This window comes from Fusarium fujikuroi, chromosome FFUJ_chr08, assembly GCF_900079805.1.
Source record: "Fusarium fujikuroi IMI 58289 draft genome, chromosome FFUJ_chr08".
Classification (NCBI taxonomy): Eukaryota; Fungi; Ascomycota; class Sordariomycetes; order Hypocreales; family Nectriaceae; genus Fusarium; species Fusarium fujikuroi.
Window position 1 is genome coordinate 1,319,909 of NC_036629.1, and position 15,827 is coordinate 1,335,735.

The 15,827-nt window shown below is 39.1% G+C and overlaps 3 protein-coding genes; 2 read left to right on the forward strand and 1 right to left on the reverse strand.

Moving 5' to 3' along the window:
• Positions 1-1,596: 1,596 nt before the first annotated feature.
• On the reverse strand, positions 1,597-3,547 carry FFUJ_12236 (related to exocyst complex 70 kDa component; the record flags this gene model as incomplete). XM_023581818.1 has 2 exons in its annotated part: positions 1,597-3,281; positions 3,334-3,547. The coding sequence occupies 2 exons, from the start codon at positions 3,545-3,547 to the stop codon at positions 1,597-1,599; spliced, it is 1,899 nt and encodes a 632-aa protein (XP_023434452.1).
• Positions 3,548-4,041: 494 nt separating this feature from the next.
• FFUJ_12237 (probable subunit of pre-replication complex) lies at positions 4,042-6,797 on the forward strand (the record flags this gene model as incomplete). XM_023581819.1 has 3 exons in its annotated part: positions 4,042-4,114; positions 4,177-6,709; positions 6,764-6,797. The coding sequence occupies 3 exons, from the start codon at positions 4,042-4,044 to the stop codon at positions 6,795-6,797; spliced, it is 2,640 nt and encodes an 879-aa protein (XP_023434453.1).
• A 1,051-nt stretch (positions 6,798-7,848) lies between these two features.
• On the forward strand, positions 7,849-9,378 carry FFUJ_12238 (related to carbohydrate kinase MAK32 protein; the record flags this gene model as incomplete). XM_023581820.1 has 2 exons in its annotated part: positions 7,849-8,149; positions 8,243-9,378. 2 exons carry the CDS (start codon positions 7,849-7,851, stop codon positions 9,376-9,378), a joined length of 1,437 nt encoding a protein of 478 aa, XP_023434454.1.
• Positions 9,379-15,827: the final 6,449 nt, after the last annotated feature.

Genomic DNA, 15,827 nt, shown 5'->3' on the forward strand with positions numbered 1-15,827 from the left:
CCTCAAATCACAGCAGAGATCGACACAGGAACATGGATCTGGTCTGACAGAGAAGCGGGCTAGCGCGTGTGAAGTAAATTCGGCGTGCTGCGAGACAGATGGATATGATGCATGTGCATGAGCTAGATTAAGTAAAATACTTATTAGATTATGTATTTACATGTTGTGCCGAATGGCGACAAACAACTTGCTCGTATCTAGTTTCGGGCACCACTGCATGCATGGTAAGACCCGAGCGAGGCCCGAGAGTGGTATCCTGTCATTGTAGGGACAGCGTTAAGCATCATGGGATAGTGTGTGACAATTGGTTACTATCACCCAATAACCTCGAAAATAAGCCTCATCATCGCCTTTGCGAGGCCAGGTAATTTACAATGGGGGAGCCTCCGAGGCCCAAGACATATAGGAAATGCAAGATATTGGGCAAGCAGAGTGAAGGAAGATACCAGCCCACTCACTCACTTGTGGCCTCTCCAAAAGGGTCGGTTACCAGATGACAGCTGCCATCTACTGGGAACCAGGATTCAAGTCCCAACTGGCGTGGCGCCAAATTCCAGGAGACTGGACTAACAGTCGCATCACATGCATGATGACGATGACCTCTATGGCTGGCAGTTGAAGGGTTGCTCTCATTCTCGCCGTGGTGAAGGTAGTATAAAGCTGTGCATGATGACGCGCTAGGTACGTGGGGGGTGGGACTGTTTCATGTTTCAATCCATCCGTAGAAAGAAGGCAGTAAAGCCCCCCTGCACATATCTCCGGTCCCTCCCACATACGAGGACCACCTCGACTCGAATTGAAATAGCATCAGCCTCACTTTCGGGTCCACGGATAAGACCATCGTGGCATTGCTGGCTCAGACCCTTGAGGATGGACAGAGTATAAAGCTTCTGGAACCGTTGATCGGTTCTCCTTCAGGCCTTTGAAGCAAAAAGCACTCCATCTCAACTTGAGTAACACCGTCCTCCCCACACGGGCCAAGTGACTTACACAAAACTCTCAAATACTTTCTCAGCACCTCCACAATGGCCGTTGTCGAATCTCAGGTGCCTGTCAACAGTTGCTGTACTGCGTGTTGCAAAGCAAACGATCTCGGAACTCACGACTACTGCGGCACATGTCCCAGGTGTCCCTCCTGAGGACTCTGCGACTCGCCAGCCGCTTCTGTAGCCTCAACAAACTGGCCAGAGGACCAAACAATTCTTTTTTTTTTTTTTTTTTGGCTGCGTTGCTGTTCTCAAATCGCTTTTGCTCGACCCCTGATTTGCATGGCTACCCAGGATCTTGAAGAATCGCCAGATGTTGAAGTTGGATTGAGCATGGCAGTAAATGAGGGGGAACATGGCATAGCCGGTGAATAAATCCTTCAGGTTTCATGCACTGTGCCTCGGGCAAGATCGGGGAAATCGGTTGGTTGGGTGAATCAGGATGGTGACAAGATATTGATGATATTCATCTGGGATAAACATCCTTGCGACAAGAGCGGAACTGCTGCTACAGGTCGGCTAGCAGCATACGTCGTTCCATTCCTCACCAGCGTGTCCTCGTCCATAGTGCCTAAAGGTCCAGGCTCACGATCACCCCTTTGCCTTATGCTCAGGAAGCCAAACTGGAAAATACAGCGGCAATGGAAGTCTTATCATATTTGACGTACTTGCCCTTGCCCTTGTCGATTTCGTGATACCGGTCCCAAAACCGCTCGTAGAGAGGCTGTAATTTCTGGCGGATGTCCTCCCCAAACATTCGCCGGACTTCCCGCTCCATGCTGTATGATTTGTGTCGAGAAACCATGTCATCAAATGCGCTATTGAATTGTGTGAACTTTTCTTTGATCCTGTCCTTGTCTTTGCTTCCCAGCCCTTTGACGATCGAAGTAGAGTCCACAGGTCCAGAAGTTGGACGATGCGCACGATTGGTATGCACAGTGTCGAACAGGTGGACGGAAAGGTCTTTGCAAACATCCGTATAAGCCGCCGTTGCCTTTTTGCGCCACTGGTCGAGAACATCAAGTTTGTTCTCAAGCAGCCCGCTAAGTTCTGAGCTCTGAACCATTCTTCCAATGATAACAACGCTGTTGGCCAGGAATACCCCAGCAACAGCCCTATTCTTCATGAGTACGCGCGACTTCTGGTCCAAACCAGATAGGAGCATTTCGATGGTATCAGTGCAATAATGCGAAAAGATCTCTTTACCGTCCGCTCCTATGTCAAAGGATGCTAGACTGGGGATTGCATCGGTCGAGCGTCCGCTAGCTGCCGCGTTGGAGCTCCATCCACCGTCCCCTAATGATATCATTATGCTCGAGATGGGGCGTAGAAAGTGTACCATCGTCTGAAGGCGCTGCATTGTCTCCGAGACGAGGGGTATAGGGGCGCCATCTGACGGTAACATCTGTAGCATGCTGATCTTGCGCCTGGTCTCATCAAGGAGCTCCGCAAGGGACGATTTGGCAGTTTCTCGAACAGGCTTCAGGGCTGCAGCGAGTGCCCCTTTCAATTCTCCGGTGCGTGTTTCGAGCTTGCCTGAGAGAGCCGAGATGATCTCGGTGATTTCATATGCCAGATAACAGTCGGTGTTGAGGTGACTTTTGATATGAGCATTGAGTTCACGCAACGTTCGTGCAAGCTCAGCCATCGCTGCCTGGCAAGTTGATTGGAAGACCACGCCCCAATCCTCACGCGAGAAGACACTGCACACATTGTCGTATTCGGAGACAAAAAGGCCCTCCATAGCTTGCGAGTAGGTCCCTATACCGTTGGTCCCCGCACGGTAGACGGCATCTGGGCTCTTCTTCTTGGCGGTGTTGACACTTGCGGCAGCAAGGTTGGCCAAGGATGTTGAGAGGTATGGGCCGCGTACCTCTGCATATATATGGGCGAGCTCAGAGGATCCGCTGTGGTGACTCTCAATGACATATGAATAGACCAGACCGAGCCGGGCTATTTTGTCCTGAGGCAGTGTTGGGAAAGCCTTATCCTTTGTGATAAAGTGCAACGGCTCGACGGATCGAGGAGTCTCAGTGCGCAGCAGTGTTTCGAAATGGGATTCCAGCTGACTATTGCCAGACTTGATGAGTCGTGTTAGATCGGCCATCGTTTGTTGGTTGGCGCGCAAGTTGGAGGCTTTCATCTCGTTCAAGGCCTTCCCTAGGCGTTTGATAGAAGCCAGGTAATTAGAGAGGCCAGCCTTCTCAGGACCGACTCGAATGATCTGCTCTTCGTCATTTTTGCTATCTGCAGGTTGGCGCAATCGGTCAATAGCGGCCAGGACTGAATCAACGTCTACCCAATGGTTAGTTGTCAGCATTTGCTGGACATGGAGTCTGTTTCTTACTATTTCCCAATATCTGCAGTCGCCTGGTCTCTCCATTCAGAGGTCCTGCAACATCTTGGACACTCTTCCCTGTCGACTCGAGTCGGTTGAGGCACGATTGAATCTTCTTGGTCAATTGCGTCGTCTTTTCGAGCCGCGAATTGAGAACGTCAACCTCAGCCCTTGCTTCTTCATCTAGAGTGGTATGCAAGTTGCCAGAAAGCCCGACCGACATTGTGTACGAACACCGGTGAATAGCATCCGTTCAGGGAGTGGGTTGGCTTATATGTGGTGGTATAGGAAAGACGTCGTAGGGGAGAGATCACTAAGGTTGAGAGTTATGAGTGCTCCACGTGGAGGACCATGGGAATCCCAGCATAAGGCAATAGCACAGGCAGGTTTGGCGTATCCGTATGTACTTCCCTCTTAAAGACCAGGACCAGAGGTCATTACGGAAACTGGACTAGCTCCCTGACGAAATAGGGTCCAGCGTAGCCACACATCAGCCACCTCTGAGGGCCAGGTTTAGCTACCACTTTACGCGAAAGAGACGCGTTCTTCTCAAGGGAGCGCGGAGCAAATTCGAGCAGCCCCCTAGCAACGCCCCGCCTGGTTTACTTTCACCCCTCGATCTGATTACCGTTCAGTTGAGGACGTTAACTAGGTTCCATATCGGCATCACTTTTGACCAAGTCGCTCATTGAAACGGCAATACAAGGAACCGCCGACATGGACTCTTTTATGCTTCAAGATGAAGGCGTGCGCGATCGCATACGCCAAGCGGAGGAATTCCTTGATCCCAGTACGTCCATCGCCCGTTCTGCAAAAGATCGATCCTTGTGCCTGGCTAACTCTTTTCTGCAGATGATCCCCAAGTCCGAAGTTATCGATCCGATATCATTCTTATGCTACAGAAGAACCAGCGTCGATTGACCGTTAATCTCGATCATGTGCGCAACCACAGCCCGGACCTCGCACAGGGCCTCTTACAACAACCCTTCGATTTCACTCTGGCTTTTGATCAAGCCCTGAAGAACATCGTCCAAACCATTCCACAGGCACGACCTGACCAGACCGCAAAAGACACAATTTATTACTGCGCTTGGGCTGGCAGCTTTGGCTTGAACGCTTGCAATCCCCGTACATTGTCTTCTCACCTCCTCAACTACATGGTCTCTATCGAGGGTATTGTGACTCGATGTTCTCTCATCCGCCCCAAGGTCGTGAAGAGTGTTCACTACAATGAGAAAAAAGACATGTTTCATTTTCGCGAGTACCAGGATCAGACCATGACCAACGGTGTTACCACTTCAAGCGTCTACCCTCGCGAGGACGACGACGGTAACCCGCTTATTACAGAGTATGGCTTTTGCACATACCGAGACCACCAGACCATCTCTATCCAGGAAATGCCCGAGCGAGCACCCGCAGGGCAACTCCCCCGCGGAGTCGATGCCATTCTAGACGATGACCTCGTCGACAGTGTGAAGCCCGGCGACCGAGTGCAGCTCGTTGGTATTTATCGAACGCTGGGTAACCGTAATACCAATCACAACAGTGCTCTCTTCAAAACGATGGTTCTCACGAACAATGTTGTCTTGTTATCTTCAAAGTCCGGAGGTGGTGTGGCGACTGCAACCATTACTGATACCGACATTCGTAACATCAACAAGGTGGCCAAGAAGAAGAACCTTCTGGAGCTGCTCTCTCAATCACTTGCCCCCAGTATATATGGGCACGATTATGTCAAGAAGGCCATCTTACTCATGCTTCTGGGTGGTATGGAGAAGAACCTCGAAAATGGAACACATCTGCGTGGAGATATCAACATTCTGATGGTTGGTGACCCGTCCACTGCTAAATCTCAGCTGCTACGTTTCGTCCTCAATACTGCACCGCTCGCGATTGCGACGACTGGTCGTGGCTCCTCGGGCGTTGGTCTCACTGCGGCAGTAACTTCTGATAAGGAGACGGGTGAGCGCCGACTGGAGGCCGGTGCCATGGTCATGGCTGACCGTGGTGTCGTTTGTATCGACGAATTCGACAAGATGTCAGACGTTGACAGAGTTGCGATCCATGAAGTTATGGAACAGCAGACTGTTACCATCGCAAAGGCGGGTATTCACACATCGCTGAATGCTCGTTGTAGTGTTGTTGCTGCTGCTAACCCTATTTTCGGCCAATATGATCCTCACAAGGATCCTCACAAGAATATTGCGCTGCCTGATTCTCTACTCTCACGTTTTGATTTACTGTTTGTCGTCACAGATGACATCGAGGATACGCGAGATCGACATGTGTCAGAACACGTCCTTCGTATGCACCGATATCGCCAGCCAGGAACTGAAGAAGGCGCTCCTGTGCGTGAGCAAGGTGGGCAGTCCCTGGGGGTCTCGGCTTCAAATCAAACTGAGTCCCTGGGACCAACTGAAGTCTACCAAAAGTATGATGCAATGCTACATTCTGGTGTCACAATCACATCTGGTCGCGGTACAAACAAGAAGCCCGAAATCCTTAGCATCCCGTTCATGAAGAAGTACATCCAATATGCCAAGACGAGAATCAAGCCCATTCTGACACAAGAGGCTTCTGACCGAATCGCTGATATCTATGTCGGTCTACGGAACGACGAGATGGAGGGCAACCAGCGAAGGACCAGTCCTTTGACCGTCCGTACTCTGGAGACCATCATTCGTCTTGCCACAGCACATGCCAAATCCCGCCTATCAAATAGGGTGGAGGAGCGCGATGCGGCTGCTGCAGAGGGTATCTTACGCTTCGCTCTTTTCAAGGAAGTTGTTGAAGAATCGCGGAAGAAGCGGAGAAAGACCCAAACGGTTGACTTTGCATCATCCAGTGACGAGAGTTCCAGTGATGATGAAGATGACGATGGTGACATTGCCAATGCCACGCAATCAAACAGGTCGACTTCGAGGGCTACACGCAACAGTAGTCGCCTTCAAGCGAGAGAAACCAGTGACACTGCCCGGTCCAGCAGAGAACTTGATGCTCCTGAGGATGACTCGCAAAGCACATTGCGAAGATCTAGCCGGCGAACACAAGACCAGTCACAATCGCAGGCTTCATTTGCATCCTCAATTCCAGCCTCTCAGCTACCATCCTCGAACCAGCTAGAGTCGCAGGATGGCGACGAGGACCTTGCCAGCGGTGCTGCAGCATTGGCAATTGACGATACTCCCATCAGCTCTGAGCGACTGACAACCTTCCGAACAGCCCTTGGTCAGCTTCTCAACACAGACCTGTTTGAAGATGACGCGGCCGAGCTGGATGCTGTCGTGGAGGCGGTGAATAAAAAGATTGGGAACCGTCGCGATGCATTTGATAAAGGAGAGGCCACAAAGGCGCTCCAGAAAATGGGAGAGGCAAACCAGATTATGTAAGTCTCTTTATTGCAACCACCCACGCGTTGACCTACTAACATTCATTTGAGGTTCACGGAGGGAGATCTTGTGTACAAGATCTAAATCTTGGTGTCAGCAATACGAGGCAATCGACTGGCGTTGGTGGGATTTGTTTTGGTGCATCTATTGGTTGGCTTGGTACTACTATGAAGTTGATAACGACATGGATGGACACGAGGTTGGTCGAGTTATGTAGGTAGTTAATGATTGGTGCCAGGTGAATAGAATTCCACAAGGTCTGTAAGGGTCTCTCTCAATACCTTCCTTAATCGAGACTTTGATTGAACAATTTGTGGACAATGAGTCTGCTTAATAACCTAGGTAGTACTCCGTAGGTACAGATGGTTTGAGCTGAACCCAGAGGAGGAGGAATTGACCAGGATAGGAGAAACTCAAAATTTCCTGTAAATATTGAGCCACGTATCTATTGCTCAGGATGTGACACACAAAGAGTCTTTGATTGAATTCATGAGGTGCATTTTTTATCAGCAACTGTAAGGTCTGATGATATATTCTGTTCGCTCCACTACTTACCTTATTAGGTGCTGACCTACCTACCTACTATGTACCTACTAGGTAGGTAAAGAGGACACCTTCTGTACGTAACCTTCCATCCTTACGTGTACCAACCTGGGCAGCAGTTCCCGTGTGCCCAACCCACCACGGACACCGCCTAAACCTAAGTCAGCTAGAATTGCTCACTCATCCGTTCCTTTGGAAGTTGGTCTATCTCTTTCTTTCTCGGCAACTCTGGCCTACCCACCTATACAACGATTCTATAACTGAATCACAGCTTAACTACCTATACTAGAGTCACAGTAGTTCCCAGCAAAGAAACTGACCCTGGTACGGCAAAATTAAGAGTCTGGGCCCCGGGCTGTTTCTTACGATCCGATTCGCATTCATACTCAACACCCTGACCGCAAACTCCACCGACTGCTGAATATTTCTATTCCTGACCGGTCTATGAGCCGAGACTGTACAGTCCCGCGGTAGAAAACACCTTTATTCATTATCGAATAGCCAGTGTCTTTATAGGGAGTTTCTGCCAGTTCAAGACCTGCCTCGTACCCTTCCACACAACTGGTCATTACCTTACCACCTCACAAGCATCATGGCAGATGTAGCCGAAACTCCAGAGATTGGGCTGCCTACTGATAGCAAGGAAGCTGCTGTTGTAGAGGAAGAGAAAGACTTAGACCAAACGAAATCCGATGATGCAGATGAACACAAAAACGGTGATGTATGTGCACCAGGCACTGAACCAGCACCTGAACCAGAGGCAGGGCCAAGGCCAGAAGCAGATAATTCCCCAAAACATCCCCCGTTGGCCATAATTGAGGGCAAGGTCAGCGACTCATCAGGCGAAGAAGCTGTCCGAATCGATTTTGTTACGATGGGCATGTTTATAATTGGTGAGAAGATTCATTAACCTACCTTAGCCAGCGCCCTTGTCTACAAAACTGCTCCGTTGCTCAGATCAGACACTAACTAACTCGACCGGAAAGACGATATCGACTTCATTCCGCCAACTCCGCCTGTCAAAGACATCCTTGGTGGCGCTGGCACCTACTCAGCCCTTGGGGCTCGCCTGTTCTCACCCCCACCCAAATCTGCTTCAGTTGGCTGGATTGTCGATCAGGGCTCGGATTTCCCGCCCTCTCTCTCTACGCTCATCGATAGCTGGTCCACCTCGGCTCTGTTCCGTCATGACGGGCTTCGTTTGACCACGCGAGGTTGGAACGGCTATGAAGGCACTACCGAGAAGCGAGCTTTCAAATACCTGACTCCCAAGAAGCGGTTAACTGCTCAGGATCTGACACCACCGCTGCTTAAATCACGGTCGTTCCACCTGATATGCTCCCCAAATCGATGTAGGGATCTTGTCTCCGAGATCACCTCACTTCGAAAGAAGGTCGTGCCCCTTGAGACATATACCAAACCCATCTTCATCTGGGAGCCTGTGCCTGATCTGTGTACCCCTGACGAGTTGCTCAATTGCACCAACTGCTTACCTCTTGTCGATATCTGCAGCCCAAACCATGCAGAATTGGCTGGGTTCATGGGTGACAGTGGACTTGATCCAGAAACAGGTGAGATCTCTACCATTGCTGTAGAAAGGGCCTGCGAACAGCTTCTTGCAAGCATGCCTCTGCAGTCATTCTCTCTTGTTATCCGTGCTGGCGAGAAGGGATGCTACATCGCCAAGAATGGAGGAAGAAAGCGTGGCCGTGACCCCAAGACGACCAAGCGACGAAAGAAAGATTATGTTAGGGGTGGCCTTCAGCCAGACACGGATATGGAGGCTTTGTTTGCCGGCCTTCTCCAAGATGCCGATGGTATTGTGGCTCGCGAAGAGATCGAGGTCGATCCTGGTGTCGAGAAATGGGTTCCCGCCTATCACACTGATCCATCCAAGGTTATTGATCCTACGGGAGGTGGGAATACCTTCTTAGGCGGCCTCGGTGTGGCTCTGGCCCGAGGCGAGAGTCTTGAGGACGCTGTAGCTTGTGCCACTGTTGCCGCAAGCTTCGCCATTGAGCAGGTCGGTGTTCCAACGATTGGTAGAGATGCTGAAGGCCGCGAGGCTTGGAATGGACATAATGTTGAGGACCGTCTCCGCGAATTTCGCAAACGTCTATGAATGAAATGAAACATCGGATATACTATATCATAAACTATATTATAAAATTACGATGGGTTATAGGGGATTTAGAATAATAAGAATAGAGCACATTTGTATGGGTGTTTAGTCTTGAGCCAGTCACGAAATATAGGTAGTCTAAGCAACCCATTTGTATGGAAGGTCTACGGAGTAGTACCTATCTAGATGTCCGGGTTTGCGTCCGTTATATCAGTCGGCGCTAGATTGCCTGGTTCCGGCGTTGATGGAATGCCTCCCTACGTTTTGTATGGATCAAGGCAAGTTGCTGCGATCCTTACCCAGCTTGGGAGGTGTTCAAATCTTGTCATGGCCCTCTAGGTTAGCCACGTCTTTACCTAGAGCTTGGCCGATTTCTGAAATATATGGGTTTAAGGTGAAGATGTGTATTTGCCTTTGGCTGCCTAGCCAATCGCGCGACCTGGGGAAGCCGGGTGAGCTATGCCGGTTGTAAAGAGGTTAAACCTGAGATACCTGCCTTCCAAGACGTGGAGGTACCTTCCGTTTTGGCCTAATGGTATTTTTAACTCTGGTGCTGGCTCACCCTATACCCTCCTTTAGGGTGAGCCAGGCACACACGCAGAATATGGCTTAAGGCGGGAATGTTAGAAAGATAATAGGTTTAGGGAAGGGAAGAAAATTAATATTATTAATATAAGTTTCTGTTTACTTAATAGGTTTAAATTTAATTTTCTTTATTTTTAAAAAGATAATAATATAATTTATAGTTATATATAAATTATAACTATTAAATTATAACTTTATATATTATAATTTTATTAATTTTTAATAAAATTTCTTTAAATTTTTAATATTTTATTTTTTATATTTTATTTTCTTAAGTATTACTTATTTATATTTATTTTAATTTATATTTTTTATATTATATTATTTTATAACTTAATTTAATTTATTATTAACTTATTAAGCTAGCTTTAGTTTATTAATATTTATAGTTTTTTTCTTTAATATTAAAACCTTTATTTTTTAATTTTTTTTTTCTTTTTTTCCTTTTACTTTCTTTCTTTTATTTTTTTTTTCTTACTATTAGCCTAATAAGGCTATTAAGCTATTAACTTTATATATAAAGGCTTAAATAATAAGGCCCCTATAATAGGCCTATACCTTAAAGGTTAAAATTATATAAGGTTTATCTGCCTTAATGGTATAATTACTGCCTTAATTAAGTAATATTAATACCGCTTATCCTTTAGTAGCTATATTAGCCTTCTTCCTTTACTCTAGCTAAAAGACTAAGACAGTATTAGGCTAAGTCTATTATACTTCTAAAGTATATTCCCTAACCTAACTTTCTATACCTATTAATTATAGCTACTAATATTAATTATAGCCATTAATATAATACTTATATAAAATAGCCTATAGCTATATAATTAGGCCTACTATATAACTAGCTATAATCTTAATATAGCTATTAGGCCTGCCTTATAGAGAGCTAATAGAAATAAACTAAAAGAGATCTATATAATAGTAATTACTATTAAAAAGAACTTCTTATTAAGGTGCTAATTTCACCTTATTAAAATAGCTATTTTTAATTATAACCTAATTAGGTTAATTTATTATATAGGCTATTTTAGCTTAATTAATTTAAATTAGGTTAATAATAAGCTATTAAGTCTAAAGGATTTAAAGAGAGTCTTAAGGAAAGGTTATCCCCTTAAATTAAATTAGGCTGCCTTCCTTACTGCCTTTATAGGCCTAAACTTAAATGTATATAAAAAGTGGCTTTTTAATATAGCTAAAAGGGTTATTATAGCGGAGGGGATGCTGCTTCTAATGTGAAGTATGTCTGTATATAGAGTTAGATAAATGTGGGGTAATGGCGGGGTTTAAAGGTTTAAAGGAATTAGGTTAACTTTACTTTATATAAGTTAGTTGGCGAAAGTCAAATTGACCTCCACTAATTGAATGTATGTGCCTAGGTATATAACTAATTAACCTTATGTCTAAGAGCTGCAGATAAAGTAATATTAATAAAAAAGCAGTAGGCTAAACTTGGGTTCTTTTATTTTATAATAGCCTTTAATTTCTATAATATAATATTTATATCTTTTATTTAATTATTATAACTATATATTTTAACTTAAAGAATTACTATTAATATAAATTATTATTACTATTTATTATAGGCTTAGGCTTTACCTAAGCCTTTATAGAACTATATAACTTAAGGGCCTAGTTTAGACCCAGGCCAGAACCTAATAGTATATAAGGAGAATTCCTTAAGGAATTTCCTTTTTCTCTTTAAGTTTAATAATATCTATATTAACATTCTTTTAATTATAGCTAAGGAGCCAGTTTATAATACTATTTAATATAATATTAATAATAAAGGCTTATTATTACTTTAGTAGGTATTAGTCCTTTTTTAAGCACCCTATTAAGTCTTTTAAGATTTTTATTTAATATATAATATAGTTAATTTTAGTTATATTAACCTCTTTTAAAATAATTATATTTAATAGCTAAAGATTATTAAATTAACTTATTATATTATTAATACCTTATTAATATATAATAAATATTCTTTTATAGTTTTATAATACTTAAAAAAAGATTATAATATTAAGATATATTTAAAGTTAAGCTTATAGATTTTTATTAAAAGATTAATTATATAGTTATTACTTATATTAATTAAATAATTATAACTAAATTAGCCTTAATTTAAATTACTGCTTCTTTACTAATATTACTTTAACTACTTTTAAATATAAAGTTAATTAATTATATATCTAGGTATATATATTTAATTAATAAAGTTATTATTAACTTTAAGTTAATTTAACTTTTACTAACTAACTTATATAAAAGTTAACTTAATTCCTTTAAACCTTTAAACCCTGCTATTACTCTATATTTATTTTTAACCCTTATATAAGCAGAAGGAAGCTAAGTATATATTTAGCCTTAATAATTTATATTTTATAGCTACTCTTTATAGCTAGCTTAGCCTAAAAAGGCAGTTAAAAAGGTAGCCTAATTAATTATTAAGGTCTTATTTTACTTTATTTTTTTTTCCCTTACTATTAGCCTAATAAGGCTATTAAGCTTTTAACTTTTTATCTAAAGGCTTAAATAATAAGGCCTTTATAATAGGCCTATATCTTAAAAGTTAAAATTATATAAGGTTTATCTGCCTTAATAATATAATTACTGCCTTAATTAAGCAGTATTAATACTGCCTATAAGTCCCTTAATAGCTATATTAGCCTTCTTTCTTTACTTTAATTAAAAGATCTTTAATTAACCTGTTTAATTAGGCTAAGTCTATTATACTTCTAAAGTCTATTTCCTAACTTAAATACCTATTAATTATAATTATTAATATTAATTATAGCTATTAATATAATATTTATATATAAAAGCCTAAAACCTAATTAAGGCTATTATATAACTAATTATAACCTTATTATAGTAATTAAATTAATATTAAGTTAGGCTAGAAATAGAAATTACTATAAAATTTATATAATAGCTATAGCTATTATAAAGAACTTTTTATTAAAAAGCCTATTTAGCCTAATTAAAATAGCTATTTTTAACTATACCTTAATTAACTTAATTAATTATATAGACTAGAGTAGCTTAAGTAATTAAGTTTATTTAGTTTAATTAATTAAAAAGCTATTTAAATTAAAAAAGCTAAAAAGAGCTATTAAAAAAGGCTTACCTTTTAATATAAAAGAAGTAACTTTCTTAATTATATTAATAGGCTTAGCTTTATATAAAGAGTAGCTTAATAATATAATTATTAAGGCTAAATATATATACTATATCCTTCTAGTTATATAAAATTAATAAATTAATTATAGTTTAAGACTATAAAAGTAAAGGAATAATATATCTATAAATAGAGTTCTAGGATAAAGGCAAGGTAATAGCAGGGTTTAAAGGTTCTATTAAAGTTAGAATTAAAGGAATTAAGTTAACTTTATTTATATAAATTAGTTAGCAAAAGTTAAATTAACCTTTACTAATTAAATATATATACCTGGGTATATAACTAATTAACCTTATATCTAAGAGCAGTTAAAGTAATATTAATAAAGAAGCAGTAATTTAAACTAGGGTTGCCTTACCTTATAGCTTCTTTTAGGTCCTTTAGTTATAATAGCTTTTTAGCTAGCCAGTTTAGGGATATTATATAAAATAGGATATTTAAATTTATATAATTAATTATATTAATTAAAATATAATTAAAAATAGCTATTTTAATTAAATTAAATTAATTTTTTAATAAGAAGTTTTTTTTAATAGCTATAGCTATTATATAAAGCTTATAGTATTTATAGCTTATAGCTTTTATTAGCACTAATTTAATTATATTAATAAGGTTATAATTAATTATATAATAGGCCTAATTGGCCTATAGGCTATTATATATAGTAGGTATTATAATAGTGGCTATAATTAATATTAATAATTATAATTAATAGGTTAAAGAATGCATTTTAGAAGTATAATAGACTTAGCCTGGTTAAAAAGGTTAATTTAAGATATTTTAGTCTTTTAGGTAAGGTAAAGGAAAAAGGCTAATATAGCTATTAAGAGGCAGTATTAATACTACTTAATTAAGGCAGTAATTGCATTATTAAGGTAAATAAACTTTATATAATTTTAACCTTTAAGATATAGGCCTACTATAAAGGCCTTATTATTTAAGCCTTTATATATAAAGTTAAAAGCTTAATAGCCTTATAAAGCTAATAGTAAGGAAAAAAAGAAAAAAAATAACTAAATTAGCTATTATTAATTTTAATTATATAGTAATATATTTTATAATAAAGTTTTTCTTTAGTTTAACTTATTGCTTTTTTATTAATATTACTTTATTTACTCTTAAATATAAGGTTAATTAGTTATATACTTAAGTATATATATTTAATTAGTAAAGTTATTATTAACTTTAGGTTAATTTTACTTTCGCTAACTAACTTATATAAAAGTTAACCTAATTCCTTTGGTATAACCTTTAAACCCTACTATTACCTTGTATTTATTCTTATATTAAAAGCAGTACCCCCTTTATTATAATAACCCTTTTAGCTATATTAAAAAGCCACTTTTTATATATATTTAAGCCTATAAAGGCAGTAAGAAAGGCTATTTAATCTAACTAAAGGAAATAACCTTCTTTTAGGTCTCTTTCTAGCTTCTTTAAATTTAATAGCTTATAATAAATTTAATCTAAATTAATTATATTAAAATAAGGCTAATAAATTATATAACTAATTAACCTAATTAATATAAAATTAAAGATTACTATTTTAATTAAGTTAAATTAATATTTTAATAAAAAGTTCTTTTTAATAGTAATTACTATTATATAAATCTTTTTTAGTTTATTTTTATTAGCTTTTTATAAGGCAGGCTTAATAGCTATATTAAGGTTATAGCTAGTTATATAATAGGCCTAATTATATAGCTATAGGCTATTTTATAGTATTATATTAGTGGCTATAATTAATATCAATAGCTATAACTAATAAGTATAGAGAAAGCTAGGTTAGGGAATATACTTTAAAAGTGTAATAGACTTAGCCTAGTATATAAAAAGATTAATTTAAGATCTTTTAGTTAGGGTAAAGAAAAAAGGCTAATATAGCTATTAAAAGGTAAGTACTATTAATACTACTTAATTAAGGCAGTAATTATACTATTAAGGTAAATAAACCTTAATAATATAATTACTACTTTAATTAAGTAATATTAATACTACCTATAGGTTTACCTTTTAATAGTTATATTAACCTTTTTTTTTTATTTTATTTAAAAGATCTTAAATTAACCTTTTTAATATATTAAGTTAAGTTTATTATACTTTTAAAGTATATTTCTTAACTTAACTATTAATTATAGTTATTAATATTAATTATAGCTATTATTATAATACTATATAATAGCCTATAGGCTAATTAAACTTATTATATAATTAATTATAACCTTATTAATATAATTAAATTAATATTAATAAAAGCTATAGGCTATAAATATTATAAGCTTTATATAATAGCTATAACTATTAAAAAGAACTTTTTATTAAGGAATTAATTTAATTTAATTAAAATAGCTATTTTTAATTATATTTTAATTAATATAATTAATTATATAAATTTAAATATTTATTTTATATAATATTTTTAAATTAGCTAGCTAAAGAGCTATTATAACTAAAAGACTTAAAAAAAGCTATAAAGTAAGGCAAAACCTTAATAACTAATTAAACTACCTTTTTAATTGCCTTTTTAGGCCTAAATTTAGCTGGCTATAAAGAGTGGCTATAGAATATAATTATTAAGACTAAATATATATTTAACTTCCTCCTGCTTATATAGGGGTTAAGGATATATATTTATAAATAGAGGTTTAAAATAAATATAAGGTAATAGCAAGGTTTTATAAAG